Source organism: Lemur catta, chromosome 24, assembly GCF_020740605.2.
Source record: "Lemur catta isolate mLemCat1 chromosome 24, mLemCat1.pri, whole genome shotgun sequence".
Classification (NCBI taxonomy): domain Eukaryota; kingdom Metazoa; phylum Chordata; class Mammalia; order Primates; family Lemuridae; genus Lemur; species Lemur catta.
This window is the reverse complement of record NC_059151.1, coordinates 975,694-996,682: the sequence shown is the minus strand read 5'-3', so window position 1 is coordinate 996,682 and position 20,989 is coordinate 975,694. Positions and strand designations below refer to the sequence as shown.

Here is a 20,989-nt window from a genome sequence, read left to right as displayed (position 1 = left end):
CAGACAAAAACTGGAATACGGGATTCCCATTAGAAAGGCGAGATGATATTTCTGAGATATCAAGCTTTTCTTGGCATTTTTTGTGCCCAGTGTCCTTTTTCCTAAACGAATTCTCCTCCCTCTGTTTTCTTGCTGACTGAAGCTCGTTGCCACATGCCAGATGGACAGATGACAGTGACGATCGGATGCCACCGTCCTTCCTCTACTCTGTCCCCATGTAGACACACCTGGTCACTGAGGAAGCCCCTCTGACTGCAGAGGCAGCCTGGAAAGTGTCACAGGATTGGCTGAAGCTGTTTTATCACTCCAGGGACTTCCTGCTGCAGGAGAAATTTTACTAGTTTGAGCAAAATACGAAATCTGTGAACATCTGAGTTTGAGGATGATAATCAAATATGAAACATACACACGTTCTATATATATTTTTCCTCTTCTCTTGAATTTCCAGATTCTGTCTGCTATAGACTGAATGTTTGTGTCCCCCTAAAATTTCCTATGTTGAAATCTCGACCCCCAAGGTGAGGGTATTTGGAAGTGGGGCCATGAGGGCAGAGGCCTCATGAATGAGGTTAGTGCCCTTCTAAAAGAGACGCAAGGACCTCTCTCGCCCTTTCTGCCACGTGGGAACAGTGAGAAGACGACGTCTATGAACCAGGAAGTGGGTCTTCACCAGATACCAATTCTGCTGGTGCCTTGGCCTTGCACTTCCCCACCTTCAAAATGATAAGAAATAAGTTTATATTGTTTGTAAGCTACTCCTATGGTATTCTGTGTGATAGGAGCCCAAGTGAACTAAGATACGATCCAAAGTAGAAATCGGGTAGAATATTTTAAGACAGATTAATATTTTGTGAACGAGGAAGTTTCTCACGAGGGTTTAATTCCTGTTCTCTGTAATCCTGCTGCCAATATCCGTGCAACATAGCTCCCTGTGAGAACAACCATGACATTAAACCCCAAATCCTTCTTGCCGAACTGAGCTAAATGTCTAATTGAGGTTTAGATGAATCTTGGTGCTCATTTGTTCAACAAACAGGTATTGAGCACCGATGACAGTCAGGCTGCGTGCTTGGTACGGAGGGTTGACTGCAAGGAGCATGTGTGGTCTGGGGGGAGGGATTGCTTACAAGAAGATGAGCCAAGATTCCATGTGAAATAGTACAGCATAGTTCTTCTGAGTGATTTTTGCATAAGGTTATTTAATTATTAACAAGTGGAAATCGGATAATCCGTAATTTCCTTTCTGAACCCCATTCTCGTTCCCTAAATAGCTCTGGAGACACCGGGCACGTGTGTTCCTATTGGTCGATCCGGCTTGTTCGTTCAAAGTAGCAGACCTCACCTCTCAATTACTCACTTAACATTCCAGAACATTGCGGGAACAGCTGATGATTTTGGAAGCTGCCAAAGCAGATGGATGAATGGAAACTGGCTTAGCGGATCTAGACAAGCTGCAACCTAAGCCTACCCCTGAGCTAATCCAAACCTGAGCTCTGGAAGTGCCGATGCTTTGTCAGTACCAGGTGCTTCTGCAGGTGGGCTGAAGGCAGGAGGGTAGGTTGACAGTCTCATGAGAAGTTTCAATGCCTCCTTATTCCCACTCTTTCCCAAGTGGAATCCTGGAAATTCACTCCTTGAACAAAAAGTTTCTTCTCCTGGAGTTGATCAGGCACAGTTAGGAGAAAGATGGCATAATACAAGAGGGAAAAATGTGATACTCTACATTTTAAAATACGAGACCCTTAGAACCCCTTTCTGTGTTTAACATCCAGAGCACCAGAGGCCAAATTTATACTCCTAAGGGCAGGAGATTGTAGGATTCTTCTCCAGGGAAATACAGTCCATGAAAACAGTCTTAGGGATAGTGTCAGTAATGCAGACCTTCCGGGACGATGGGAGGAGGGCAATGCCTGCACGTGAGGCCGTGGCATGAAGGAGCTGAGTCTCCATCATTCATAGCATCTGGTCATTAGGAAAAATCAGGAAACAGCACAATAAACATGTTATTTATTATTACAATAGAGATAACAGAAGATACTGCTAAAGTATTTGAAAATCCATTTTCCCTCCCCTACCAAGGATTCGGAGTAGAGAAGGAAAATGATAAATATGAATTCATAAAAAATTTGAAAATATAAGGGCAATCGGTAGAGCACCATGGAGTCAAACATGTACGGGTTTAATGTGTAGCTTCTCCACCTACGAGCTTTGCAACCTTGGTCATGTTGCTTAGATTTTTTTGAACTTCAACTTTTATCTTGACAAATGGAAATACATCAAGCCCACAGTAAGCCCTCAAAAATGATAGCTAGGGTTATTTTAAATACTAAATGAAGTAGTGTATTTAAGTATATTAGAATAGTACTCAGTAAAGATTAAGTAATACTATTATGAAAATACTTTTTGAAAGGAAGAAAAATCAACTCAGAGTAAGGACAGGAATAAATATTTGGCTCTGGGTGCAAACATGCACACGCACACACACACACACGTGTGCACACACACGCAGAGTATATAAACGGGAGGTGAGGGTAAGGTAAGCACAGAAAAGCTTCTAAGGAACAGTAACATCTGTCCTTTGTGTTCTTTATTTGTCTTAAGAGAAACAGATTGAAAAGAAACAATGCCAATTCTAGTGAGAAAAAAGAGACAAATGTGTTAAATTAATCTTTTGCTGACTGACCTTAATTCCTTTGTGGGACAAGGTGTCATATAAATAAATCCAAAGGATTTATTATCTACGATGTGGAAAACCTTGGTTAGGCACTAGTTTCAATTGTAACACTACGTGGCTGTTACATTTAATAGAAGTCCTCTCACTTACATTCTTTCCCTTGATTTTCACAATTGCCCTGTGAAACACATAGACTAGTAGTTTGCAGCTGGTTTCGTTAGTAGGTGAGACATGGGGAAGAGAGGTGAAAACTGTAGAAGTTGCTTCAGCATTTAGCACAGCGATGGAAGCAGACAGAGGCAATAATTTGGCAACAGGTGACTGTTTTTATAACTCAATGTGGGAATTTTCTATTAATTTTCGGTGAGAAGCATACTTAACAAATAAACTTAAATACTAATATTACCTGGTTTGCATATTCTGTCCTGTTAAAAAAAAAAAAAGTTTCCAGGGAAATTAAAATTGGTTAGTAGAGATACAATCGGAGCACAGCTATGAGGTGATCTGACTGGCTGATGTCCTTAAATTATGGTGCACGATAGCCCCCATCACACGCCCAGGCAGTATTTGCCAACCCACCGAAGTGCCCTGTCAGCTGGGTGAGGCACCTTTATCCCTGGGTGGTGCCGAAATTGCCGTGAGAAGTGAGTTCTCTGATTTCATGGTGACCATCTGCCCGCACTTACTTGTCAACTATATTTCAATACAGTTGGTGAGGTTAGAGCCTTCTTTTACATTAAATCACACTCCAGGCATGCGTTCCCGATGAGTATTACATATTTGAAGTTAAAATCTGAAAACTCAGTTTTTGCAGGGATTAAAAATGAGTCATGTGTCCATATGGTTTTCTACTATGTTTATAAGTACATTAAAAAAAAAAACACCCAATAATTGACTAAAATGAACTCGACTTCAGTTTGATAAGAATAAAGCTAAAGACGATTAATCTATTGGATTAAACAAATATGGCACTGGGGGCATGGGGGCCCATGTCAGAATATAGAACACACAGCCTGTAATCTTTATGATATGGTGTGTGCACTGCAGATATGACCAAATTCTTTTCATCACCACCCCGATGGTGGAAGCTTTGTTTGTCTTAGCTAGTGGAAATGTCACTTCAACAAAACCCAGAGAATTTTTAAAAAGTATCCACATGCTTAGAAAGCAGAAAATAGCAAAATGTGGGAAAGAACTCATCTTTGCAAGGAAAGGTCAGCAGAAGCATATGGATCTCAAGTGAAATTAGAATAAGGTTTCTGTACATACTAGATGCTGTGGCAGATAGCGGGGCCACGGGCCAGACAGAAGGTGCCCCAGGCCCCAGGCTGCTTGCTTGCTTCTGCTCGGCTGAAGACTTCATCCAACATTATTGTGGTGATAACACTTGTTATACATCCTCTGGGTCCTCAGACACGAAATCACCCTGCAGTAGATTCATCCAGGAAACCTAAAGGCTAGCCATATTTCACCATCCCTTAAGTTTCAGTGATTATGAAACAGCCATCTGTACATGTCTAGAAGCATATTTTTATTTGGGTTACTATTCGGTAATGTACAGACCATCCGCTCCTCAGTCCTCTAATGCGTCTATTTACAAAAAAAGATCCATAGGAAATTGTTCCGTGGTTATATTTTTAAATTCCTATTTTATTTAGTTGAAATGCATAGAAGAATTCATTCCTATAAACAGGAAGAGAATAAATTATATGAGGCCATAAATGACATGTTTATTGACAAATATTTGACTATCTTATCGAAAGCAAACTTCCCATGTGCTTAGCGTTGGAGACGACACAGAAAGATTCTAGGGTTCTCTCCTGATGAAGCCTTTCATCTAAATCGTGCCTTTTTACTCTTGTTTAATATCGATATATTACCTATCATTTTGTATCTATCGGATTTGTTTATCACCAACCAGATTCCAAGGAGGGGGAGAGAGTGAGTTATAGGCGCCATAAAAGTGGCTTTGAAATTAGGCCGTGGCCGACAGTCCCTCCCAGACCTGTGACCCTACATGGCAGAAATATTGGACCCTAAGCCACCTGCGACAGACAGATGCCTTTGCAAATCTATTCTTTGGGATTAAGGCAAATATGCAGTTACTGTTGGTTGCCGTAAGGATTGGGTAGAAGGACATAGGAATACATTCGATATTTATGTCATACATATATTAGTGTGCATGTATTTTTTATCAACATTCTTTTTTCTTTTTATGAGGAAAGCTTGAAGACCTTGTTTAGAGCAGGAGTTACAGGCGTGGATGCTTTAGTGGGAGCAGAGGACGAGGCGGAGAGAGGGAGAACGGGGAGTGGAATTGGATGTTCGTAGAGAGTTGAGTATTGTTCAGCGGTTGACTATTTCAATCATTTTTCTAGTAGAAAATAGTTGGAAAACATTCAAATTGGATAATTTAATTTAGAGGCTATTTATAAAGGCTGAGGCAGGGCCAGGAGTGGTGGCTCACGCCTGTAATCCCAGCACTATGGGAGGCTGAGGCGGGAGGATCGCTTGAGGGCAGGAGTTCCAGACCAGCCTGAGCAACAGTGAGACCCTGTCTCTACTAAAAATAGAAAGAAATTATATGGACAGCTAAAAATATATATAGAAAAGTTAGCTGGGCATGGTGGCGCATGCCTGTGGTCCCAGCTACTCGGGAGGCTGAGGCAGGAGGATCGCTTGAGCCCAGGAGTTTGAGGTTGCTGTGAGTGAGGCTGACGCCAGGGCACTCTAGCCCAGGTGACAGAGTGAGAGTCTTTTTGGGACAAAGGGCTGAGGCAGGAATGGGTCAGGAAGGAGTAGCTTCCAGAAGCAGAGCGGGCTGTGTAGAGAAGGTTGCCCGATAGATGCTGCCCTTTGCTGAGCGATAGGACAGCCAGGCTGGGCAGACCCTGGGGACGGAGGAAGGGCTGGTGGGAGGAAGACCACACGCAGCAGCCCTCAAAACACTTGCACGTAGATCCCTGCTCTGAATTGTTCTAGCTAAGCCTTGTGCATGTCATTTGAGTCTCTTGGTCTCAGTTGTCTCATGCAAAAGAGATAAGACCTTTTTCAGAAAGCAGTTTTGAGAATCAGATACCACCATCTGTGTAAAAGGTCCAAACGCAGAGCCCTGGGGAGAACAAAGTCTAAAGAAATGTTTACTCTGAAGAGGATGTGAAAGTCCAAGGCACAGGATAAGGAAAGGGTGGCCATGTTTTTCAGAGGTGGGTCCTAGGGCACATGCACAGGATGTTATTAATCTGCATGTATGTGATCACAGACAGATGTTTTAGAGACAGGTTTCAATCTGTTATCAAATTAGCAAAATTAGAGGGGGACAGAGAGGGAAAAGAAAAATACCAAAAAAAAAAAAATACTCCAAACTTTTCCTTGAATCATCAGAATCAAGAACATTAAATGCAAGTATAATAATGGGGTCCATCTCTCTCATACGCTGTGAATGGAACAGCTCATAGCTTTTAGAAAGGGAGCGATTGCAGATATTTTGTCATATTTCTTCAGAAATTTATTTCATACTCACACATTTTTCATCTATACTGTAAAATCTCTTATTAGGCCACAACAAGCAGACTTAGAACAACTTGTGCCTTGTCTCCCCCGGGGGAACTAGCTTTCAGTTTAAATACCCGCATATCGTTATGGATAAAGAATGTCAATGCGCTTTATCTCTCACCAGTTCCTCTTGTAAGAAAAATTACTAGTTAAAAGAGATGGTGCACGTCTTAAGTCGGCATCAGGGAAAAGAGAAATTATTTGTTTGATCTCTGGAGTTTGGTATTGTGTTGCGATACCATCGAACACGAACGCAGTTTAAAATTCTATGTGAAGTGCCCGTGTTTTGACTGTCAATTCAGGGTGGAAAACCCTTTTGATAGAAGTGTCAGGGACAGGATGAACGGTGAAGACATCAACGTGGTGAGCTAATTCTTTTGACTGCCACACGATTCTTCTTGTATCATGTAATAATGCAAAAAAGGCATTATTAATTCTAAGACCAGAAATTCAGTCAGTATTAAACTAATCACCTCAAGGTGCACTGAATTTACCTGTTATACCCTTTACATATTGACGTCTGTGCCCACTCAGCTGCCTGGGTTTATATTCTGTATTTGCCCCACAGAAGGGAAATCATTAATGAATGCTTTTAAAATGCTAATTTGTCAAGGTCAGAGTTTCAAAAACAGAAGCGTGTTGGTTGAACCACGCACATTGCATTTTGTTTCTCTTTATTACTTTGTTAGATTATTAATCAGAATGTGGACTACAGTTTTTTTTTTTTATAAAGTATGAACGTCATAATTCAGCCTTTTCTTTGTTTAATTGAGCTTAATGTGAGAGAAAAATCTTTTGGACAGAGAGGAGATGGGAATGGGATCAGTATAAGCCATACAGAGTTTGTACTCTGTGAAACTGAGATGTCCCAAAATACGTGGCTGTAAGTAGAATCTTTGTAAAGTAAATCTCGTTCCCCCAATGAGCCTTTTTTATAAGGGAGAGGCTAGGCTCCTTAGGGCACGTTTTGAGGTCTCTTCCCAACACTCCACCTTTAGGAACTGTCTTTGCACTACTAAGATGAGGCTCTATCTGACATATTTTTGTTACATGGTCATGACTCTGAACTTAAGCTATAAACCAAGGCTGAATGCCGGACCCAAACTAGAGCAATACAACAAAATCTTGTTTCCCGGAAAGTTGAAATCAAGACCTGGACTTCGTAGATTAGGCTCCAGTTCCCATCCATAAGTGCCTGTATGGTCCTCTCAGTAGATTCCGTGGGACACTTTGTAGCTTCATAATGTTTCCTTTTGTCTTTACCGAGTTCACAGTGGCATCTGTTACTAAAACCGTATTTATCCCTTCCTTGGGGCGTAAAGCCTAGGGATTGAAGTGAAAACGCTAGCTTAGAAGTGCATGCTTGCTATTTACTGTCACAAACTCCTGGGACACACTGTTCCAGCAATGCCATCCCCCAGGGGCTCCCTCCGCTCAGCCGTCCCAAACCCCTGTCACCTGCAACTGCCCAGTCTCCGACTCTTCCCCGGGCACAGCTTCCCTGCAGATGACAGGTGGAAACCCCTCTCGCCTTCCGGGTCTGTGATGTCCTCCTGCTTTTACTTCTCAATTAACAATGTTGAATCATGCGGGCTTTCATATTCCATGGAGCCCAAGAGAAAAAAGCAATAAAATAACACTAAATTTTATTTGTTTTGAAAATACTTCTGAGCACTGTCGGCTCTTGCTTGTCTTTCCTGTCTAATTTGTCTTGCTGCAGCGACCTCACTCCTTCTAGAAGGTCAGTTCTGCTCAAATCCCTCTTACCTTTAAAATTGACTATTGTCTCTATTTTGCCGACACAAAAATGTTCATACGCTAAAAGATTTTTATCTGAGGTAAAATTTGGCAAACGTTCTCATGAAAGGCCAGCACCAGATCATGAAACGTTAGGCTTGTGGGCTGTACGATCTCTGCCTCAACTGTTCAACTCACTGTGGCAGCATCAAAGTAGCCACGGACAACATTTAGACAAGTGGGCATGGCTGTGACCAATAAAACTTTATTGACAAAAACAGGTGGTGGACAGGATTGATCTAAAGCCTCCTGCAGATTGAGCCTGATGTTCTTTTGGCTTTGACTTCTATTTCATCCCTTCACCTACCCAGGACTCCACAGAAATTAAGTTTCGTTCTGTGCCTTTTAGGTCCCTTGTGCATTTACTACTCTATGTTTCTGTCCCCTTAGAGAGGGACTCGGGGGGAGGGTACAGGACTGTTGTTTCCCAAAATACATTTCCCATAAGAAGTGTCTTTACATCAACTTTAGGATAACATATTGTCATACTGCTTACTAAATATATGATGAGGATATACTGCAAAAAGCGTAATAAAACACATGATCAAAACAACAATTCTAAGACTACAATACAGGTGATACTATGAGACAGGTAAGAAGATAGCCAATGGGTTGTGCCTTTATATGCTGGCTTTTCTACCCATCCCACCAATAGCACCATCTGTTTGCTGCCCCACCCTTCAGATGGAAGCTGGTTATGCTTTTTCTGTCTACGGAGTTTGCTTCCATTCATATGTGCTAATCTTAAAAGCACTGCCCATTTTTCAAGATGCAAATTAAATTCCTTGTCCTTCATAAACCCTGATTTCTCCAACTGTGAGTAATTTCTCCCTCTACAGAATTCCTCTTGCGCTCTGTCATCATTTCAATCTTGGTATTGTAGTTACTTGTTTATGTACCTTAGCTTAATAACTAGAATATCCAAGCAGGGTATCTCTTTTAATCGATGCTGTCTATTCCAAAAAGCACATGACAGTGCTTTGCAGACAGTGAGCATTAAATGATTATTTGATTAATACATTTTTCAAATTTGTAAAAATGAGTGTCTTCAAATTGAAGCTCCCTTTATTTGATGAAGAACTGTTAACTCTGTATAAAGATGAGGGTCAAAAGCAAACCTCTGATTTACTGATCTTTAAAAAAATATCCTCAGGCACTTGTGGGTCCAGTACTGTTGAACTGACACTGGTATTTTTGCTAGCCAAATTTGCTACATATGAAACCCATTGGCCATTTGGGGATTGACAACTTTCCTACTGCTCCTTGCAAAGAACTTCCCAAGAAAACTGGGATAGATAATCTCTGCGCCATATGTGCTGTTAAGATAAAGTTGGATATGCACTAATCAAGTGGTTTCCATGAGAAACACAAGGCCTCCAAAATATAAAAAGTCTTTTTAATTGTAGTACTTATGGTAAGTCACTCCGGAGAGCAAAATTACATTTCAAACTTTTTTATCTTAAAAAAAGGAGTTAAATATCTGAAGCTTAAATATCTTGGAGCAGACACACTGTGGCTGTTAAAAATGTTATATAAACAAGTTAGAAACAAGCAAAAAAGAAGTTTTAGCTCTTGCATGTTGCCTACAAAAATCTTTAAATTAGTACTTAGCCTAAAGAAGAGATTGGGGCTTTTTTTTTTTTTTTTTTTCTTTTTAAAAATAATGAAGACATGGTTATAGGGTGCTGCTGTGGTTGGGGTATGTTTTGTTTGTCCCCATCAAAACTAATGTTGAAATTTGATCCCCGGTGTGGTGCTATTGGGGGTAGAGCCCAGTGGGAGGTGTTTGAGTCATGGACGTGCATCTGTTAAGAATGGTTCCCTGCTGTCCTCCTGGTAGTGAGTGAGTTCTTGCTCTTGGGAGACTGGATTGGTTAGGGCTGGGGATGGATTAGTGTCCCCAAGAATGGGTGGTTAGAAAGCCAGGACACCCTCAGGTTTAGCCCCTCCTTGTTTGTGCCCCCTTCCCCTTTTCACCGTCTTTGCCTTATTTTGAGAGCACAAAAACCCTCACCAGAACCCAAGCAGATGCTAGGCCCACGTTTCTTGTACAGTCTGTAGAGCTGCAGAGCATGAGCAAAATAAACCTCCTTTCTATACCAATTACCCAGCCTCAGGTATTCCTTCATAGCCACATAAAATGGACTAAGATAAACTTGCCCCTCACCCATGGCAGATGGCAGGCATGGGAACAAGGACAGCCAACCCAGAATTCCCTTAGCTGAATGCATGGGCTAAAACCGTCTTCATTTAGGACCATGTGCAGGGTAACTCAGTCTTTTTTATTTTGTTGTGTGTGTTTTTTTTTTTTTTTTTTTTTTGAGGAAGGTGATAGATAAGGAGGAATTAGGATTGAAGACTGTTAATTTTTTTAATGATAGAGAGTAGTAAATATTTATGGGGGTACATGTGATATTTTGGTACATGCATACAATGTGTATAATCAAATCAGGGCAATTGGAATACCCATCACCTCAAACATTTATCATTTCTTTTGAATACTGTTAATTTTTAATACACTCAGCATCATAAGCCAGCTGGATGAAAACTGAAAGCATGCTTACCACATTGTGTATAAAAACAACTTAAAAGCTATAAATTGTTATCCAGATCTGATTCTACTTTTATTTTCCAAGTTTTATATGATCATGACAGATAATAAAATAAATAGTACTATTATAATTTAAATTCTTCTAAGTTATTCTCTATTGTAACCTCTTAGAAGTAGGTATAAATATGCAATTTATTTGCTTAATCTGGGAGTGGTAGATTGAAAGATTACTTATATCCTTTGCTATTTTAATCAGTCCTAGCTGTAACTTGTTTTGTCTCCTTTCTAAGCTGTCTGAGTCTATCTATAATCAATCTTATTCTTTGAATTTTCTTATTTAAAATCCCTACTTCTGTGTTCTGTGTTTAGGTAGCTAAAAATATTTTTACTGTTCTTGCAAAATTCTCAAAGTATATTGGGACTCGTCCTTCTCCTCCTCCTATTTACCAAGGAGAAGAATATACCAGATGAATGCAGTGGATCATCTAAAAATTCATAATTTCTTATTTCTTTTCTTTCATTTATAGCTTTTAACTAATTGTAATTATTTTTTGTAATTAGCAAAGTGATTAACTTAAAGTTGATAGAGATTATAGACGGATAGAACTTTTCAATATCTTTGGAAGCAGAATCTACTCCAGCTACTTTAATGAAATAAATGCATGAAGAGGGATAAATAACTCAGAGACATTTAGATTGCTGATACTTTTTTAGGCACCTTCTAAATTGTTGCATGTATCAATAACTTGTTTATTTTTATTGTTGAATATATAGTGTGGACATAGCACAGTTTAACCATTTACCCACTGCGGTGGTTTGAATGTATGTGTCCCTCCAAAATTCGTATGTTGGAACTTAAACCTTAAGGTGAGGGTATTAAGAGGTGGGGCCTTTGGGAGGTGATCGGGTCCTGAGGGCTCTTTCTCATGAGTGGGATCAGCGCCCTCACGAAAGGGCTCGGGGGAACAATGTCAGCCCCTTCTGCCTTATGCCGTGTGGGTTTGCAGCAAGACCTTAGGTGCCGTCTTCAAATCGGAGAACCTTCCCTAGACCCTGATTCTGCCCATGCTTTGATCTTGACCTTCCTCATCTCCAGAACTTGAGGATTTCATTTATGTTCTTCATAAATTACCCAGTCGGGCATTTTGTGGCAGCAGCACCAATGAACTGAGACACCGGGGGAAGGACATCAGATGATTTTTAGTTTGGAGATATTACAAATACGGCTGCTACCAGCATTTCTGTACAGCTGCCTCCTCCCAGCCTGGGTGGATGTCGTCCCCGTCTTGCTCGAATCCCTGCGTACGTCTTCCCTCCGCGTGGAAGCGTTTTCACCTCCCTCTCGGGCCCTGACATTCTGTACTTGGCTGTCACACCTAGGGGGTGACATCCTATGCTGGGTGTCACTCACGCCCTGTTCTGAAGCCCCCATCGTCCTGCTTGGGTTCAGATACCCCACACTGGGTTGTCTCCTCTGACCGGAATTCCTCATCACACCAGCACTCTGCTGCGGGGTCCCCACTCAGCCCCTCATGCCCCAAAGTCTGGGACAGCTGCCGTCTTCCAGCTGTGTCCCTCTTCTCTCCTTAGTCACGCTGACACCCTGTGCTGGGATGACCCTTCGTGTGGAGGTCCCCATGCTTTGGCTCCACAATGGCCGTTCCCCCATGCAGAGTTGTCCTCATCTCGACTGGGCTCGGAGACCTCAGTCCCATGCCAGGCTGCCCCTCCCTGGGCAACGGGGACACTGTCCCCACTCTGCTCTGACTCCTATAGCTCTTCTCCCCCATGACACCCATTTGCTCGGCCCTGACTAAATCGCTTTTGACCCGAACTGTTCAGTAAGGGAATGGAAGGGAGGAGAAAGAGCAGATGATATTTGACACCTGGAACAGGGTGTCAGGGAAATGGGGTACAACACGAGGTAAGACCCAAAGGTATAATCGTGTATCTGAGGGAAACGGCGGCTGTCGTGGATTCTCTGGAGCATGGGGCCCACAGGGAGGGGACTGGACTTGCTCGAGGTCAGGACACAGAGCTCAGTTGTGATGCTGTTGTGGAGGGTCCTTAACTGTTAGGAGATGATATTCCACTGACAGTAACAAGGTCGGTGATGAATATGATGGGTTTTATACTTCAGCATATTCATTACATGGAGGTGTGGAGGAGCAGACAGAATACTCTTAGAGTAATTCCACTGGGAATTGAGCAAATGACCTGGTCCAGGGCCACGGCAGAGGGCACGAGGGGCGGGATGCAGTTATGTGACTTTGTCACGCAGGATGCCAGTCTAAGCCTGTGCTGCTTTGTGAAGACCTCACATTGCACGTGAGACAGGGCTCCCACTGAACCCGCTGCGGGTATCTTGGCTTTTTGTAGATGCCACAGTCATAGATGCTGCAGTGGCATCACCCAGATTCCTCTTTCAGGACAAATACGCTCATTTCCCTACAGCCGAGAGTTTGCTGCTGATGGCTCACAGCTGAGTTCCCGCTCCCAACTTCCCCAAACCAAAGGAAGCTGCTTGCTTGAGGTTATATCTGTACCCTGTAAAGGGGCAGCTCACATTTAAGGACTGGCCCATAAAGGGACACAAAATCCTGGTCCCTTCGCCTCACTTAATTCAGGACAACTGTGAAAAGCCGCCCCAGCTCCAGAGCTACCCTTGGGGTTGGTTGACTGAGGCCCTTGGCCACTGCATCACGGTTCAACTTTTCATCTGACCATTCCTGCTTCCCCTCACCCATCACCGGTTTTGCTGGGTACCCTAACACACCTCCCGCATGCAAACCTCAGAGTCTCAAGTCTGTTTCTGAGAACCTCAATTTAAAACACACCTAGTCCCAAATGCAGGTGTTGGTGACCACTCTCCAGCTTTCGTTGTCATCCCTTGTCATACAGAGAGGTTCTGATTTAGAAGTAATCTCACCTTCCCAAAGCATCTTGTTCACCCTCAGGAGCTCACTCAGACGTGGGGAAAATCCAGGTCTTTAATGACTACCCCTGATAAAAGCTGAAATAAGCTTTATCAGCTACAGGTACTGAAGATTTATTTTCTTCCTCTGAATCACTGTAGATACCATATGATGAATCACTTCCCGTGTGAAGTGAACATGAATCACTTCCCGTGTGATACTTGGCTTCCAGAAAAGCCATGTCTGTCATTGTAGTTGCCATAAAAGATGTCTGCTTATAAATAATACAGATTGTATGATTTTGTTACACATAAAGAATACATTTACTTTATTTTCATACGTTTATTGTTGCTACTTTTTTACCTTTTTTGGTTGGTCTTTCATTGGGGTGTGGAAAGATAGAAATAAATTAGTAACAGGATATTGAAAATGCAAACTGCCTGAGAGCAGAGAGTCTTAACAGTTGTGCTTAGAACATGACCAGATACAGAGCAGGTATCAGTAAACATTTGTTAAATAAAAAACAGTAAGTAAATAATTGGATAAACTTTAACATGAAGTCCATGGGAGCTCTGTGGTAAAAAAAAAATAGACAATGATGGGTCTAATGAAGATTCTTAATCATGAGATGTCAATCTCAAGCTATTCTGACTTCATTACTAAATTTAAAATGTTTCTGGGGTTATTAGCATTTTTATGTAATAAGGTGATACATTCTAATGTTGAGTTGAAAGTTTGGTTTTATATAAAGATTAATTTTCAAAGAGTTAGGCCATGCATGGATTGTGGAGCAAAATACTTGAATGGAAATCCAAATAATTCGATAAAAGAGAAATATTTTAGCTTTATTTATCTAAATAATTCAGTCTAAAGTGTCTTTCTGGCCGGGCATGATGGCTCACACCTGTAATCCCAGCACTTTGGGAGGCCGAGGTGGGAGGATCACTTGAGGTCAGAAGTTGAGACCAGTCTGAGCAACGTAGTGAGACCTCATCTCTATAAAAATAAAATAAGTCAGCTGAGCGTAGTGCATACCTGTTGTCCTAGCTACTTGGGAGACTGAGGCAGGAGGATCGCTTTTAGTTAGAGGTTGCACTGAGCTCTGATGCCATTGCACTCTAGCCTGGGCAACAGAGTGAGACCCTATCTCCAAAAATAAATAAGTATATCTTTCTCTTTAATAATCTGCATTCCTTCTCCCATTTTCGACATCAAATTGAGGGATAAATGGCATCCAGTATGATTGCCATGGTAGAAAAGTTGCTTTGAAACCTTATCTCACTAGTCTCCAGCTGACACAGTGCCCAGAGTACTCTCAGTGATAAAGAAGAAGTGAAAACATTGCTGTTTCTACCATTTCTTCCCAGCTTGCGGAGATTTCCAAGTTTGTTCTTGCTTGCATCCGCCCTCATTATTGCTTAGGAAAAGGGTGACCAACAGTTTCCCTTGCCAGGGACTGTCCTAGTTTTCACACTGAAAGTCCCGTATCCTAGACAGCCCTGTCTGCAGCCAATTGGGAGTTTGTTGCCCCAGTAATTAATGACCTTACCATAAACTTTTAGTAAATGAAGGTGATTTGGTTAGTTATTGGTCTGTACTAGTTGAGGCCATTTCTTGCTTTGCTGTAGATCTTACATCAGCAAGTGAGTGAAATGCAAAAAGCTCCAGCACTGGGCTGTTTTTTTTTTTTTTTTTTTTTTTTTTTAACCAAAACAAACAAAAGAGTGGTACTATGCTTCAGTATGTCAAGCATCTCTGCTGGCCTTATACTCAGGAAAGAAAAAGTCAATGGGAGGGCTCCAGGAGGGCCCAGGAATTTTGAGGAAGAACAAGTTTTTAAATTCAAGGTATTTTGCTTTAACTTGGTCCTGGGACAAGATGGATTCTTAGATCAGTTTGTGGAGTCCCAGATGAGCAGGCAATGAAAGGGAAGCTAGGGAAAAAGGAAACCAGTACATGTGAGTTTAAATTACTTCATCAAGAGGATAGAGCGCATGGTTAGCATCACGTCTCGTACTTCTTTACCTCCCGTCCTCTTCTAACTGGAAGTCAATCGTCGCTATTTTGGGGCAGACTATTTCCCCCTGGATTTTATTCAGTCATACACTGATATGGTATTCGTTGTGAGAGGTAGATAATATCTTTGATTCTGTCTTGAGAATAAACTTGAAAATGGAGACTAGGTTCAAGCGGTAAAGTAAATAAAAAATCCTTGAAAAGAACCCTTAAGAAGCTGTTGATGCAAATTCCGTGAAAATGTCAACTGGTTTTAGTTCTTCTGTGGGAAGTCCAGGAGATTAACGTATTCGTGGTTGGAACCAAATGTGAGATGAGAAGTGGGAACATATCCCTGGAGACCCGATGGCTGCAGAAGGAGTCAGAATTTCAGAACCTCAAGATGAGGCTGGGGAGGACAGAATTAGGGCCCGTATTATATAGCCATCGCTCTCCCTTGGACTTTCTTCTAGTGCTCAATTATTTGAAAACAATGGAGGTTAGAAACCTCCTAACAAAAGTAAAAATTATCTTCCATCAAATCAGCCCTTTGCCCCATCAGTACCTTCCCAGCTCCATCAGGTAAGAAGTGGTGGATCCAGTGGATGATGGTGGAATTTCCATCTCCAAGTGGCCAGTTTCCGACTGGCCATTCTCCATTCAATATTCCACATTTGTAATGAGGACATTTTCAAAATGGCGGTCTGCCTGTATTTACTGAAGCTTGTATCCATTCATATCTCTCAGTTTAGCTATAGAGGTGGTGGTCCAAGGTATAACACCATTTTAGCAGTCTCCTAACTGCTCTTCCTGCTACCATTGTTGCTGACTCCAAATTCATTGCCTCATAGCAGCCAAGAATGATCTCTGAAAAATACGGATAATACCAATTCCTCCACCTGCCCACTCTGGCCTTAACCTCTGCTAATGAAGTCCTGTCATGCTCAGTATAAAATATGTGAGTTTTTTAAATCTTAGTTGACAAAGCATCATGCAATCTGGCCCCTGACTATCTGTCTTACATTATCTTACCCACAAAGTTCCAGCCACACTGCTTTTCTTTCTTTCTTGAATGTGCTGAGCTGATACAGATCCTTGCTATAGCTGCGGGAATGTTTCCTCTTCTAGCTCTTGGAATGGCTGGGTCCTTTTTGTTTATCACCTAGTCAGTCATTTGCTGTCATATCACAGTATTTTAAATCCCTGCAGACCACCTTTCCAATGAGGACATTTTTCTTGTTTATGTATTTATTGTTTATTGTCTGTTTTCACTCCCTTAACCAGACTGCAAGCTTCATGAAAGCAGGGGCTTGTCATCTTATTCTGTGCATTAACCACCACTCCCAGAACAGCTCCTAGCACATAGTAGGCACTCAAAAAAAAAAAAATCTGTGTTAAGGTAACTGGTTTCTATCCTCAGAGAGCTGACAGATCTGGTTGTATATCAACAATAATGTAAACGAAACGTTAAATACACCTGACAAGGAACAGAAGACATGCTCTGAGCACTGTATAAACTTTTTATCGTAAAGCATTGATTTTGTTACAATGCAAAGGAGGGAAGTGCACCTCCTACGACGTCAGTGTTGGTATAGCAGTGAGCCTGCGAGTTCTAAAAGCCAGTTTTGACAAAGGGTCACAGGTGGGGCTGTTGGGGAGGACAGAGGAGGGAGGGAGCAAAGAATAATTGGGAATTGGCACGTTCACTTCAGCTCGAGATTTTGATAGCTGGGGCTTGGGGTGAAGGACAGTCGGGTGAAATATTTTGAGGGACAATTTTCCACTTCCAAAGAGGCCCGCGCTCCCCTCCCACGACCCCTTTCCCACATTTTCTTGGCTTGGTGGGCTGAAGCTACAAAGTAGGTTTTGGGTTTTGTTGGTTTGTTTTAAGGAGGAAGTTTATAAAAAGGGTGTGCGTGTGTGTGTGTGTGTGTGTGTGTGTGTGTGTGTGTGTGGTGGGGGGGTGTGGGGTGCATCGAGGCGGCCGTCACCTCCCGTGGGGTCGCCTGTCCTTGGTCTCTGCACCGCGCACAGGGCTGTTCTGACCAGCTGATCCCAGTCTAGGCCGGGCCTGCGGGCCAGATGGGCATGTTTAGTTTCTGGAGCACATTTGTTTTTCTAAACTTCTTCTCCCCTTTCCCAGCTCCGGCAGGCATGAGTCACCGCTAGCTCGGCAGGACCCGCGGGTGCGTGTGTGGCTGGCCGGGCCCGCCCCGCGGGCTGACACTGGGCCGAGCCGGGGGACGCGGGGCCTCGGTGGCTCCGCCCGGCCCGGGGTCGCCCAGCCTCTCCCAGGGCCGGGCCCGCGGCCAGCGGCGCAGGGAAGAAAGTTTTGCAGCGCCAGGGACGTCGGGCGGAAGGAGCCGGAGGGGACCGGTCTCCACCGCAAGTCGATCGCTGTCGCCGCGTCCCCAGGGCGCGCCCCGTCTCCACCGCAGCCGGGACTTCGGCCCCCGAGGCGGAACCGGCCTCCCCGTCCGGGTGTGAGGCTCGCCCGGGCCGGGAGGGACCCGTCCCGCCCGCTGTCGCCGGCCTCATTGTCTGCAGGAACTCTCCGGAGTCGGGAGGGGGGGGACTGGGTCGCAACTCCGCGGGGACTCGGCCCGAGTTCCGGCGGCAGCTGCGGCGCGGGGAGCCTCCCTTTGTCCTCGCAGGGCCTCCCTCTCTCTGCCCGCGCTCCCTCCGCTGTCACTCGCGGTCCCCGCCGTCCCAGGCCCGGGGCTCCGCGCCCAGGAGGGAGGCGCAGGCCCCGGCCGCAGGATGGTGGCGGGCCGGGCCCGGGGCTGGCTGGTCCCCGCGCTGTGGCTGCTGGCGCTCGGCCGTCCCGGGGGACTGTCGCGCGCCCAGGAGCAGCCGTCCTGCCGGAGAGCCTTCGATCTCTACTTCGTCCTGGACAAGTGAGTGCGCAGGGCGGGTCCGGGGGGTCCCTGGCCAGGGCGGCACCGGACCCGGGGGGCCGAGATGTGTGGGTGCGTGAGCCTTGGGGCGCAGGGCTGGAAACCCGCCCGCGGGGGCCCTGTGGCCTCACCCGCCCCCCGGACAGGCGCTCCCGGACCCTCCCGGCTGCAGGGGGACGAGGGACGAGCGCTGATGATCACCCCGGCCCCCCCCGCCCCCCCCCCGGCTCTCTGCAAAGGTGGGGTGGTGGTCCCTGCTGGCCAGTCTTGGGGCACTTGGGAGGCGGGAGTGCGGCCTCCTGGGGGGTCGTTCTTCCTCCCGGGACCCGGGGCAGGACTGTCTCTCTCCGCGCTCTGTCCCTTCCCACCTCCCTCAACTGCCACCACAGGCTGGCTAAAGTTGGCCTGGGCTGATCCCGATCACAGCGCTGTCATCGGAGTCAGGAAAAACCCAGAGCTGAGATCCCCAGTGCGGTGCGTTCCCTGGAAGGGAGGCTTTGATGCTCACGTTCAAGGGCAGGGCTGTGCTCTAAACGGTGCCGGGCGGGTGGTCCCTGCAGATGGGCTGCCTGTCCCGACTCTGGGTAGCGTCACAGTGTCAGCCACAGGCACCGTTACTTGGCTCCAAGAGGCCGGGTTCCTCTACCTTCGTGGTATTGAAAAAGCGACTGGTTTAAAATGTTTGCATGTCAGCGTCGTGTTTTTGTGTCTCTGATCAGTTCCGTTTCATTGTGCAGGTCTGGGAGCGTGGCGAATAACTGGATTGAAATCTACGATTTTGTCCAGCAGCTTGCAGAGAGATTCGTGAGGTACGTCTTCTGATTTTCTTTTTCTGGGCAGCGGAAAAGAGGTAGATTAGAGTGTAGGGGCTTCCCTTTTCTGAAACCTTTTGCAGGGAAAAACCTTTCCTGCAACGTTGATTTTTTAAGTGTCTCAAGGGTCGTTATTGCTCACAGGCTGTTAGTAGGCCAACCCTTGAGTTGTCCAGGGCTTATTTCATCTGGATCCCAGAAACTTGGCTCGGGATCTGGGGAAGCGTCATCAAATACTATCCCAAATGTCTTTTCCTTTCCGAATTTTCATGTGTTTTGAATTTCAGTGATGCTTTCTCATAATTTATCACATTAAAAAAATAAATTTTATGCTAATAGTATCCATAATAATATTTTCCTTTCCACACAATTCTTAGTATCGTAGAGGTCCTCATTAAAAAAAAAAGTGTTGGAAAACTTCAAATGAACATGTGTTAATAACCCACTACCAGAAAAAGCACTTGTGTGTGTGTGTTTAAAAAAATGACTTGTGTTTACACAATGTGTGGGTGTATGGCTGGGTTTAAAATTTAACTGTTCTATATATGCAATAAGCCTCACTAGGAAAGACTGGTTTCCTCTCCTATAAAAAGCATTCCTGCTATGAAATCCAGCTTACTCTCTTATTTAGAGGTAACTAGGAATTAGTGGCATCTCCTATTTAAAAATAACCCCAGGATGCCAGGCTTCTGAGGCTTTTATTTTCTCCTTTTTTTTTTTTAAAGGAAAAAAAAATGTAACAAGCAAACACAAGTTTATCAAGATAATGGAAAGGACATGAATAGGAACTGTATCATTAAATATTGCTTCTTTCAGTCTTGTTAGCCCAAATGTTTTCTGTAAAACAGGCTTGGATGATCAAAACATTTTGAAAGTCATGTTACAAGTAACTTCAAACAATCTGTAGAGGCCTAGGCAACCCTTGCTTTCAGTTATTGGCAGCAGTAAAGTTATCCCTATAAAAATGTATGCCTGTCCGTGTTCAATCCGCGGTCCCCTGCTTGAGAAGCCAAGTATGACATTCGTTTCTGGACAGGGTCTGAGGTAAAACTAGCTAGGAGAGAAAAACAAACAGGACCCCACATCCTTAAATGTCAAAGGCAGAACAGACAGTTGTTTATACATTTTCTCATTTAATGTTAGAATGTGCAAAGAATGTCACATAGGTTTTGATCAAAAAGCAATGGATCATTTCAATGCAACATTTTAAAGAAGTGGGCTCTCATTTATGTGGTCTGCCTTTCAAGTTGGAATTCTACAACACACAGTTTAGTTGCTTAGTTACTAACACTATATTGCAGGAAGTGAGGATGGGGTGACTTTTAGAATACGGTTAAACCTTCGAGATAATTCTGACCGTCAGTTTCTAGGTTCCAGTTTCATATCTTTCGGTTTGGATCTTAGTCATAGCTACATAGTGTCACAGAAGCAACCATTCTGTGACATGAATGCCCAAAGTTTAAAAGATGTAGCTGACGGGGGCGATAGTTGCTGATTGGAAATAAGATGTTTGATACACAGAAAAGTAAAAATGCCTGATCATTGAAAAGTGATTTGTTAGTTTCTTTCACATTTCTCCCTGGCATTCTTTAAGTAATCTGACTTCACGATGCCTTTTTATGGCATACAATAGTTGTGGTCATTAAGTCAAACTAGCTACTCTCCAGCCCTAAGTATCGGAAACCATAATGGCTCCGAAGGGTCTGGCCTCCTTCAAAAAAGTGAGGGAGAGAACACCAAGGGAAGGAGCATTTTCTATGAAAGAATCTTACATCAGCCCAGAATTTATCTTT

At 43.8% G+C, this 20,989-nt stretch overlaps 1 protein-coding gene across 2 annotated transcripts in view; it reads left to right on the top strand.

The window, feature by feature from the left end:
* Window positions 1-17,713: 17,713 nt before the first annotated feature.
* Window positions 17,714-20,989, top strand: part of ANTXR2 (ANTXR cell adhesion molecule 2) — a 118,987-nt gene continuing 115,711 nt past the window's right edge. Inside the window, exons 1-2 of one of the 2 annotated variants that reach the window (XM_045536907.1) lie at window positions 17,714-18,384; window positions 19,122-19,193. In XM_045536907.1, the coding sequence (XP_045392863.1) occupies window positions 18,248-18,384; window positions 19,122-19,193 (209 nt within the window). In that variant the 5' untranslated portion in view covers window positions 17,714-18,247. The remainder of the gene's footprint in view (window positions 18,385-19,121; window positions 19,194-20,989) is intronic. The other variant, XM_045536906.1, reaches the window with a different exon arrangement.